At 34.8% G+C, this 12,070-nt stretch overlaps 1 protein-coding gene across 2 annotated transcripts; it reads left to right on the plus strand.

Annotated features, from left to right (window-relative positions):
• The first annotated feature begins 5,274 nt into the window (after positions 1–5,274).
• LOC133804283 (uncharacterized) lies at positions 5,275–11,599 on the plus strand. Of its 2 annotated transcripts, none has more exons than XM_062242440.1 (6): positions 5,275–5,682; positions 6,018–6,753; positions 6,919–7,658; positions 7,826–7,915; positions 10,054–10,827; positions 11,019–11,599. In XM_062242440.1, exons 2-6 carry the CDS (start codon positions 6,648–6,650, stop codon positions 11,154–11,156), a joined length of 1,848 nt encoding a protein of 615 aa, XP_062098424.1. In that variant the 5' UTR covers positions 5,275–5,682; positions 6,018–6,647; the 3' UTR covers positions 11,157–11,599. The 2 variants fall into 2 exon arrangements, with proteins under 2 accessions (XP_062098424.1, XP_062098423.1); XM_062242439.1 differs by having other exon boundaries at positions 5,275–5,677.
• Positions 11,600–12,070: the final 471 nt, after the last annotated feature.

Consider the following 12,070-nt stretch of genomic DNA (forward strand, 5'->3'; position numbering starts at 1 on the left):
AGTTCCCAATCACCTGCTTTAGCCTCCTTTCCTGATTAACATAAACACGAAACTACATAAATCACTAAGAAAAATATGATAATACAGATACACAGTCCCTTGATACAAATATACACTAATGGACACAATTACACTACTTACAACTCATTACTCTTTTGTTTTGGTTTGAAAATTAAGTTTAAAGATGTGAAAATAACTCTAAATCCTAGAGTTATCAGACAACAACACTAGCACCAACCAATGTGTAAGAATAGTGGTGGGCGCCTACATCATAGGGTGGAGCCCATTGGATTTAATTTTGGATTATTATTTTAATTCAAAAATTAAATATTTATTTAAATTTAAATTTAAAAGTTAGTTATAGATATTTTAATGTGGTTGAGATATTCTTTCAAAGGTAGTTGAGAGATTCTCTCCTAGCGGTTGAGATTTCCCTCAAGTGGTTGAGAGATTCTCTCATTCGGTTATTAAATCTTTAATTATTTAAATATTTAAATTTGAAATAGTATCTATAATAGAATTGGTTAAAGATATTTATTTAAATATTTATAATATGATTATTTAATGTTTAAATAAATAAATATTATTATCTTAACCTAAATAATATTTTATAGGGTTAATTTAATTATACTGGTATAATCCTAAATCTATATATCGATACATTTAGGAAACCTAAAAAGGTTAATCGAATTTTTACTCTCCTCTCCCATTACTGTTCTTGCTCATGAGTTGAGACAAAAACAAGAACACATAATTTTGTGAATCCTATTAGCCCACACTAACCCTTGAGTGTTTAGGTAGGCTTGGAAGACTATGATGTGAGTTTTTCATCATCATCATTTTCTACCAACTTGGATAGGAAGATCGTTTTTAATACGAAAAGAAATCAAAGACACTTGATAGGCATCAAGAGGTATTTTTCAGGTACAATTATTGCTTTATGTTTTAATATATGTCACATATGGGGGATCCTTGGGGTCGGTACAATGATAATCAACTTAAATGCTTCTGTTGCATACCTGATTTAGTACCGTAAAACCAACAGTCTATAATGTTAAGCATCGGACTTGCTTACCCAACTCTAAGGCTGGTTATATGAAAGATGGGCACTAAGCCCTAGTGTGACTCTATAGTCACTTATTTGAGTTAATTGCATGCATGAGTAGGGTTATTACTACTAGCATGCTAGTTATGAATCTGTGATCTAATAATGTACTGCTTATAAACATGTTTATGTTTTCTTGTTGAGCCTTGGCTCACAGGTGCTAAATGGTGCATATAAAGGAAAGGAAAAGTTGGACCAGCCATGAGTTGGAGATCTTTAGGGGCAGAGTGTACATATGCGGCTGCTCGTTCGCCACGACCGAGGTTATTAGTTAGAACTAGGGTTGGACCCTGATTTTGCCACCTAGGTTGGCTTTTGTATTCACTTTTGAGTTTGTAACCATTTTAAACTATGATGGGATCCCATGTATGGAAGTTAAAATCTTTTAATGAAATAGTTGACTTTTGACCGAAATTTTTAGAACCTAAACCTGTGGTGTTTTAATTACATGATTTAAACTCAAATGACTCGTTTAGCGACTATTTAAATTACACGATGTAACGGTCCTGGATTAGGAGGACGTTACAACCTTGATCCATTTTTCTTGCAATAGCAAGATACTTCCACCAAAAGATGTAACCCCCTTAGGTTCATCTTTTCTTATCTTATAAAATGAGATGATCATCTCTTCAAATGGAACAAAATTAAAATTCCCAAATAATTTTTAATTACTTACCAAATAAATGGCAACTCATCACAACATAATAGGATAAAAACATTCCTATTAGCACTACTTTATTTATCATATAACACACCACATTAATATGATAACTCACACATATATATGGTTAAAATCCAAGATGTTGAAATATCTTCTAATCTAACCACTATATTTGCAAAATGAAAAAGAGATTAGAAAAATCAATAAACTTGTATGAACCTCATTCATGAAATTTTATTCTTCTCATTTCTATCACCACATGAGAGTCATTAGATCTTCTAAGAAAAAATAAATAAAGAAGAACATTACCTTATCTTTCCACCTTTTAAAGTTGGATCCTCACAATATCTCTATGGTTTCTTCTTCCATTGAATATGAAAAAAATAAGCTTTTGATTGTTAGAGAATATATATTATTCAGTGAAAATGGAGAAAACCAAAATACAACTCTATGCAAAAATACAATAGACAAGGTGTTTGATGAAGATAAATGTTACAACTCAATTACTAAAAATACAAATAAATAGAAATATGTAGAAGAAGAAGATTACAAACTCAAAGCAATAAGAACAAGAAGAACAAAAGAATGAAATAAGAACAATAGAAAGAGCACAAACTCTCACACAACCAAAGTGCAAAGTAGTGGGGATCACAAACTTGAACAAGGTTCAAGACCTTTGTCCAAAAGCTTATTTCTCTCTATTCTCTAAGCACTAAGGGATCTCACAAGGAAATAACTATCTGGAATTATCAAGCCTCTTTGGTGTATTTTCCAGCTAAGTGCTTTGTGGATAGAAAATAGTGTGTCTTACAAGTGAGCATTAGAGTTTTGAGACACTCTTTGAATTTCAAATTCTGCCAACCCCCATGACTGTTACCAATGTTTAGTTGGATATTTATGAAATTAAAATGAAGATTTGAGAGTTACTTGAGATGTTAAAACCATCCAATTTGGAGAAAAGACAAAATTGGATTTGGTTGCCAAAACCCCAGGCCGCGCCCAGGGACATTAGTGGTCGCAACCGCTGGTCCCTGCCCCCCAGGCCGCGACCTGGGATGTCAGTGGCCTTGGCCGCTGGCCTTTTCAGCCTCCCAATTATTCAGTTTTTCCAAAAACATCTCAATTCATTCCCACATGATTTTGTAACCCCCATACACCTAATGAGAGTTAAAAACATGTATTCAACAACTATATCACATAATGACTTTGTGAAATTCTCAAATGTGTAACTCTTAATTTACACATTGTTGGGTAATATTTGGGAGTTACAAATTTGTAACTTATTTTGTAACTCCAAAATATGTTACACTTTGGCACACACATATGTCCAATTTTGTAACTCTCAATATTATATTACAAGGTGTGACAAATCACATTTTGTCACATTATTTAATCTAACATTATATTATATAAAATAATATAACAACAACCAATCCAGATATTCCTTATTTTCTTCTAAGCCTATATAATAAACTTCCAACGACTGAGTTTGAACTTTTTGTGATGATTTCTTGGCAAATATGATACTGCAGAAACTGTTTACTACACAATAGGTTCACTCCTAGAAGCTATGAAGTGGTCCTTTGGCTCAAAGGATGCTGAAGGAATACAAGTAACAAGCGGGTAGTGGTAATGCATGAAAAAGAAAGGAAAAGAAGAACTCTAATGTTAAATGGTCTCCACCAACCGAAGGGAAGGTGATCATTAATGTTGATGCTGCTATTAACAATCAGAATAAGAGTTGTAGTACAGGTGGAGTGGTCCGAAATTGGAAAGGATAGGTTATTTGCTCCTATGATTCTTTTTATCATCGTCATCTATCTCCTATTGCTGCCGAGTTTCAAGTGATTCTGGATGGGGTATATGGTGCTATAAAGGATAAGATAAGTATTTTTTCTATTCATTCTCATTGCCTGTCTGCTGTGAAGACGCTGAATGGAGTTGAAGGTATTAGTGCTGATCTTGAGTAGGTGTTGAAAGAGATCAAATGGGCTATGGATAAAGATGGAGGAATTGATTTATGTTTTTTCTCCTCGTCAGACCAATATGGTGGCTCATTGTATTGCTAAGAATGCTTTAGTTGTTAAAGCTTATAATATTTTGGGATGGAGGATTTCCTCTAGTTGCCTTTGCTGCCATTAATGCAGAGTTGGCTTTCCTTTAGTTTTCGATTATGTCTTTCCCCTAAAAGAAAAAAATGAAAAAAAAATTGATGAACATGAAGACTCTAGATCTAGAGGGTGTGTGTTGCTAAAATTAAATTTCACCACGAAACTACACACCACTTCTTTAATAACTTTCGGTGGAGAAAACACTTGAAAAAAGGGATATTTGCAACAAAAGTACTCAAATTATTATGTTTGTAAGTACCAAAGTCATTTTTTTTGCCAACGAAAGTACCTTTCGTCCCTGTTTTGTTGTAGTTGTCAGTTCCAACTGTTAAGTGTGTTTGTGATATATTGGTGAAAATACCAAATTAAATAAATATATATGGTGAAAGTACCTAATTTAATAGATTTGTGCGGCAAAAGTACCCGAGTTATAAGATATTTGTGGAAAAAGTACTGAAGTTATAAGCAAATTTGACATCACGTGATGGATTTAACAGCAAAAGAAACAACTGCAACAAAATATGGACAGAAGATACTTTCGCCAGCAAAAAAATAACTTGGGTACTTAAGTGCTACAAACGTAATAATTTAGGTACTTTCGCCACAAATATTCCCTTTAAAAAATAAGAATATACTTTAAATTAATAGTTATTTTAAAAAAATTAATTTTGCAAAAATAATATTACAAAAAATGAAGTTGTAATGAATTAAGTTGCTAATAATGGAGGGAGCCACAACCAAACTATAGGGGGACTATTTTTTTTTTTTTAGAAAATTTAATATATATTTATTTATTTTCAAATTCCTTATACTAATTTTTGTTGTTTTGTTTTTAAATGTTGGGGGCTATGGCCACCCCTAATCCTTTATCTCCATCATTAAATAAAGATATGTAATATCAAAGAAGGTAAACCTATAAAAGAAAAAGAAAAATAAGTTAAAAAAAATTAGAAAAATCGAAATTTCCCAATAATGACAAAATATTAGATAAAGAGAAGAATTAAAAAATATATTTTTTCAATATATTACAAAAATGAAGTAATGTTTCATGCCACATGAATGAGATAACCAAAAAAAAAACGACACATAGACACAGTTCGTTTTGCAGTTAACAGCGTGGCAATGGTAGACAACCCTATACCACGCCATCTACTGAGAAAAAACGCACACCAAGTAAATAAACACACAAACGACTAGTACTACTACTACTGGTAGGTTATTGACTTTTTTTTTTTTTCTGAAAATAAAATGATTTATTTCATAATTATTTAAATATTATTCAACGATAGAGTCCAATTTCTTTGGTGCAAATAGGGTTAATTTAGGGAAGTCAAGGAATTAATTACCTAAATAAAATAAAATAAATGGTAGTATTTGAATGATTTTGTTTTCGCTAGCGAAAGAGAAAGAGAAAGAGAAAGAAGAAAAGAAAAGAGGCTGTTCTTCATAAGTTTCATTTCCCAGTATCCAAAACTAACAGAAATTTTTACACAATACACAAACGCCCTTTCTCTCCATTATCTCGAAACCAAATCTCTTTATTTTCTCTCCAAATCGCTCCAAATACTCAAAACCCTAACCGCTCTAATCCCTTTCCCTCTCTCTCTCTCTCACCTCATTCTCTCTCTCTCTCTCTCTCCGTGCCGTTTTTTTCTTATTTTTTCTCTCTAAAACGTTTCGGCTATCCGAAACATTATTTTTCCTTTCGAGAGGTTAACCGCAAACGCATTGGTTTCGATTCAGGGCACAGAGATTATCAGGACGATTACGTTTCTTCGCCATAATCGTCAATCGAACCGGGTAGGGTTAGTTCTCCGCCTCTTTCTCCCTATTGGGTCCTCGCGTTCTCGCTCTACAATTTTATTGTGTTTCAGTGTTTTTGATATCGTTGCTCAAACCCTAGGTCCTGTGGAAGTGATAGAGGCGGATGTGTGGTAACTAGGGTTTACATATTTGTGGAATTTTTTTTCTGTCTTATTTTATTAATACATATTCGGACTTCACTCTCTGATTTCTCTGGATGCTTAGGGTTTTAATTTGATTGAACAAGTTTCCGGGTGTGAATTGTTATTCGAGAATATTGGGTAGTCTTTCTTTGCCAAATTATCTGACTGGGGTTTTCAATTTTTATTTTGGGCAGATATGAGAGTGTTGTGAGTTTCTAGTTATCATCCTCGAATCCATCTTTTTTGAAGATGGAAGTGTAGTGGGTTCCTTTTCTCTCCAGTTTTTTTTTCTTTCTGTTATTGTCGAGACTCTCTTGCATCTTGTTCTTCCATTGCCTTTATTCTCGTCTTCTGGGTGTTTAAACACCCTTGTGAAATTTGTAATTCTTTCGGTGTTGTTCATATATGTGGAGGAAGAACACTTGTTACTGAGAAGTACGGGCCATTTCGTTATTTGATTAATTTGAAGTGATTGCAATACAACTGGTTCACTTAGGGATAGGAAAAACCTAGGTGGTGATTGGAATTCAGGGTGGCTTTGTTTGAAGGATAACGAGTTTTAGTTGCCGAGTTAACAACTGTGGGAACATTGGTTGTTTTATTGATTACGTTGACTGAGATAAATAACCCATAAGTATCCCATATTAGTTGATTAGTGTGCAATTGAATGAGTGCGTTGCTAATTGGCTTCGTACTGTGAAGCAAAGGTTGAACTTATAATTCAGATATTCTTTGTCGAATCATAACAATTTGGGAAAGGTTTGAGGTTGTGAAATTGGCAAGAGTGTTTCTGTTGTAATATCTGATCATGTTCAGTGCTCCTTATGGAAAGAAGTGAACCTGCGTTAGCTCCACAATGGTTGAGAAATACCGGAAGTGTTACTGGGGGTGGCAATTCAGCCCACCACTTTGCGTCTTCTTCTCACTCTGGTACACCCTTTTCTAAAACTTGTACACCCAAGTGGTGCTATTACTATGAACTTGTACTCTCTTTTTTCTTCTTTCCGAGTCCATGTTACATCTAATACTTCTTGGATTATTGGTGATTGTAGTAATGTATAATTAATTTTGTTTTGTGTTACAATTGTCATGTAGATGTTTCTTCTTTGGCTCCTCATGCAAGAAGTAGAACTTCTAAGACCTTAAGTGAATTTGAAACTCGTTCCTCTTTTCTTGACCGGTCTTCCTCATCTAACTCGCGAAGGAGTTCAAGTAATGGTTCTGCTAAGCATGCCTATAGTAGTTTTAACAGAAGTCACCGTGATAAGGACCGAGAAAAAGAGAAAGATAGATTTGGAGACCATTGGGATCGGGATTCCTCTGACCCCTTAGGAAATATATTTACCAGGGTTGAGAAGGACACACTGCGGCGTTCTCAGTCTTTGGTTTCAAGGAAACCAGGTGAGCAATTGTCTCGAAGGGTTTCTACGGACTTGAAAAGCTCTAGTAATAGTAACCACAGCAATGGCAATGGCACACTTTCTGGGTGTCTTGGTGCTAGCATCCAGAAGGCTGTATTTGAAAAGGACTTTCCCTCACTCGGAACTGAAGAAAGGCAAGGTGTCCCTGATATTGGAAGAGTTTCCTCTCCTGGTTTTACTACAGCTGTTCAGAGTTTGCCTGTTGCTAATTCTTCTTTGGTTGGTGGAGAGGGTTGGACCTCAGCTCTTGTAGAGGTGCCACCAAAGAACGGAAACAGTGGCTCAGGATCTTTTCCCTTGCAACAAACTGCTGCAGCAGTTACTTCAGGGTCTGGCACTCCAACTGCAATGGCTGGTCTTAATATGGCTGAAGCTTTGGCACAGGCTCCATCACGAACTCGTGCTGCACCACAGGTAATTGAGAAAGTCATATGTTCCTCTATCTAACAATTTGTAGTTGCGGCTTTTTTTTCCCTTGAAAAAATATTGTACTTTTCATTACTATTTTTTTTGACAAAACACTACTCGTTATCAATCTAACTATAATTATTATTGTATTGATTTCTTTTTGGGCTTTCTAGTTGTCTGTCAAGACACAAAGGCTCGAGGAACTGGCTATAAAACAGTCAAGGCAACTAATACCGGTGACACCTTCCTTGCCTAAAACATTAGTAAGTGGATTGCATTTGATAGCTGTTGTAGCCTGTTTTTATATGTACTACGTAATTGTTGGATATTGTTAGTTGCTAATGGGTTTTTGTTGTCGTGTATTGTGTTAAAATTTTGTAACATTATAGTATTTTGTCAGTTTGCTATTCTGGGCTGGGAGATGAAAACAATAACCAAACTGTGATTAAAGTTGTACTTTTGTTGCCTCTTGTTTACTCTCTAACAAACCGTGGGCTTGTAAAAATGTCCTGGTAATTGAGTAGCTTCTGGCTTTCATGACTAGGTTTTCTTATATCTTTCCTCATAGTAATAAACTAATGTAATGACCCAAGGGATTTTGTGAATTTCAAGTTTATGAGTTTATTTTTAGTTCGGTTCTCATCCAAGAATTAGAATCTGTTTTTAGATTCCTTTTGTTTTTTTTACTGAAAGTTTATTATTGCTCTAGTTATCCTCAATTCATGACCTGTAAGCACATATATGTAATAATTTTTGCTTTGTTTTTGTTTAGTAAGGAGTAATTTGACCATAGGTTATAGTGCACTATTGAACAATTTTAGTGAACATTTTAATGTTTATATGTTCATAGCCTTGTACGGTTGCCTAATTTGCATCTAAGACTACTCTGGGATGGCTCCAGTAGTTGTTACTTTCTAGTATGAATGTATTTGTTTGTACTTCTAGTTGGAGAAATTACCATAGAGAATCATGACATAGTTATCTTTTTCTGTCGTAAAATTGAGTTGTATTTATTTATAAGATGTTGTAAGCATATTATTGACTAGCTTACTCATTAACTGTTGGTACGAGAAATTTCTGTCATATTCTTCAGGTACATTCATTTAAGATTTTATCCCAGCCAGAAGAAAAAGTGTCCTTTTTGTTTTTTTAGTTTGTTCTCCCCTCATAATTTACCTATTATAACAAAATATATGGTCATAAAACAGAAGAATCTGTGCTGAGCTTATGTTATAGTATTGTACCATAGATGCTGTAACTTGCTAGTCAAACGTTAATAATTTTGTCATTTTTTTACTTTGATTAATGTTAGGATATTTTTTTTGTTTGGTTGTATACTTGAACGTTACCTTCACCATTGGGGGCCATTTTCTTGAGGTGTGAGTGTAAGTGTTTCTTTCATATCATTTGATTCTCTTGTAATTTGAGATGTGTAAGCTCTGCCATCTCTACTCCCTTGGATCACTTGGGAGGCAAGATTGGAATGTATAGTGAGGTCAATTGTTTGCAAGATGGTTGCCTTGCAGACTACTGTTTTGGTGTTTATAGCTAGCAGCACTCTTGAGAGTGCTTGAGATGTGGACCAAAATATTACTTTTTTGTATTATAAGTAATTTGTGGAGTCCACATGTTAAATAGTAAGACAATAGTGTAAAAGTGACTCTGAAAACTTAGCACTCATTTTATTATGATTATTGAATTAAATAGTTGTTTTAACATATAAAGTTCTATATTTTGGAAAGGAAAAAAAATGTGGCCTTGGTCATTATTTTTTAAAACAATCTGATGGCAATGACTTTTGCTTAAGACGTATAACTAGATAGGTTATTTTGATTCAGGGCTTTGCTAATTGTTGTGGCTGTGTCTCTTGTATGTTGCTTTCATCTTGTATTTGCAATGTCTGTTGAGCTGCCTTTTGTAAGTATTCTTACTTGTAAGCATACTTTGTTAACATAGATGATGTATTTTCCCCCCCAAACAGTAAATCTTAACTATAACAATCATGTTCATTACCCAAAAAAAAGAAAAACTGTGGCTATTTCTATTTCATAATCTGTGCTTGAATTTGTTCAAATAAGACATTATTTAGTTAAGTTTCTAGTCAGTTTAAATACTACTATCATCTCATGGAAATAATCTAAATGATGTTTTAGAAGTGTTGGATTAATTCATGTGCTTGGGCACATTCCTCTCACCTTGCCGATTTGTTTTCCTCTAGTAAGTGGTGGTTGGTTTTTCGTGGTGGTAAATCTGGGGTGGGTGGGCGAGCGGGCGAATATTCTTCAGACAGCTAATTCTGAGGATACTTTAGCTTACAATGTGTAACTCGTATCATATATGTACTTATTGATGATTGTATGGCTTTTTTTAATATATTGAAACGGCTCATTTAACTTTTCAGACTCTCAGTTCTGATAAATCAAAGCCCAAAACTGGTGCCAGAACTGGTGAGATGAATGTGACTCCTAAGAGTGGACAGCAGCAGCAATCCTCATTGCACAATGTTAATCAATACCTACGTGGTGGAAGTATGAAGCCTGATACTCCAAAGACATCTCATGGGAAGTTTCTCGTTCTTAAACCAGTCCGGGAGAATGGTGTCTCTCCTTCATCAAAAGATGTCACTAGCCCAACATATAGTTCCACTAGTAAAGCATTTAATACTCAAGTGGCTGCTGCTCCTCCAGTTGTATCTGCTTCTTCTAGGAGTCCCAACAGTCGGAAAGTTTCCTCTCTGGAGCGCAAGGTTGCTGCTCTGGATTTGAAATCAGGACCTGCTTTGGAAAAGAAACCTTCTTTGTCTCAGTCCCAGAGCAGGAATGATTTTTTTAATCTCATAAAGAAGAAAACCTCAGTAAACCCTTCAACTGCCCTCCCAGATTCAGGTCCTCATATTTCTTCTCCTACTAGTGAAAAATCAGGTGAAGAAACTAGGGAGGCATTCAGTGCTCCTGCAAGTCCACACACTGTTGAAAACGGTGCTGAAGTGAATGGCAATGGTGATAGCTGTAAAGAAATACAGAGGTTTTCTGATGGTGGAGAGGATGAATGTCCCAGCGCTGCTTTATATCTGGATGAGGAAGAGGTTAAATTCCTCCGATCACTTGGATGGGATGAAAATGCTGCTGAGGATGAAGGGCTTACAGAAGAGGAGATCAGTGCGTTTTATGAGGAGGTAAATAGATCTTTGTATTTGTATTTTTTACTATGATGGCTTTAAAACCATGAAGAGTTATAATAAAATTTCGTACACATCTAAAACTAGAGTTTCAGTAGTTTGAGTTGAGCTCATGTAGTACAAAATAGTTTTCTCAATAATTGGACTCTTGTCTTACTAACTACATGTTGGTTGTAATTCTTATGTAGTGCATGAAGAAGGGGCCATCCTTCAAACTATGTCGTGGATTACAGCCAAAGTTTTCAATGCTGCCTGAATCTCATGCCACTAACCCTGGTGGGGCTTCTTCTGAATTAAGTTCGTCTGACTCGGGATCTGATGCATGATATTACTTCTTTTTTTCCCCCCTTACATAATTAGATCCAAGAAGTTCCAATTTTTTGAAAGCAGATGGTTAGTTTCTTTCTTTCTTTTTTTTTTCTTATTTTTGTTTTGAAAAGAAAGCTGATGAGTTGGGTATGAAAGAAGAGAGGGTGGGTTTTGGTTGGAACTCTGTATTCTGCAAATAGTGCAATAAGTTACAGGTGCCCCAATCCTACCTTTTGCTAAAACGAGGTTTTTTTAGGTTCCAAAAAATTGTTAGGGAGAGGGGTAGGGTAGGGGCTGTTTTGTCTGGCTGTGAAAGGTGCTTAGAAATTGCGTCCTTTGGTGTTATTTTGGTCCTTTTCCTTTTTTCTTTCAGGAGGGTTTGATTCAAAAGAAAAAGGCTCATGCTGTTTTTGGTCAATTTTACGGAAAAAGAAATCAAAAAAGTTTTATTTTTAGTTGACATCATTCTTTCTTTTACTTTTTATATATATATGAATCAATTTAGCATTTAGAACTTGTTTAATTGTCTATGTATTCTCATTTTGTTGTTAGTTTTTGTAAAAAGCAGGTCACGTTTATACTAGTTTGGTACTATTAATTTAAGCATGAAATAGTAAATGTAAAGTGAATTTTAAAAACCAAAACTTTAAAATCCGTTGAGCAAGTTAAGTGCCTGCATAATCTGCTGCACTTGAGAACGCTTTGTGAAAAATCTCATTTTCTTTAAAAAGAAAAACTAATAAGAATTGTATATTTTTTTAAAACTCCATTAGATAATAAAATGAACCAGAAAATTGTGGAGACTTGTAGGATTAAAACAGGTGTCTACATTGCATTGCCTATCTCTTATGATCTTATCCAAAAGAGTGAACGTAACTATCTGACAGGGAGACCAGGGCTTTTTATATTTGACCTCGGTGCTGAGTCTTGA

Source organism: Humulus lupulus, chromosome X (assembly GCF_963169125.1).
Source record: "Humulus lupulus chromosome X, drHumLupu1.1, whole genome shotgun sequence".
Lineage (NCBI taxonomy): Eukaryota > Viridiplantae > Streptophyta > Magnoliopsida > Rosales > Cannabaceae > Humulus > Humulus lupulus.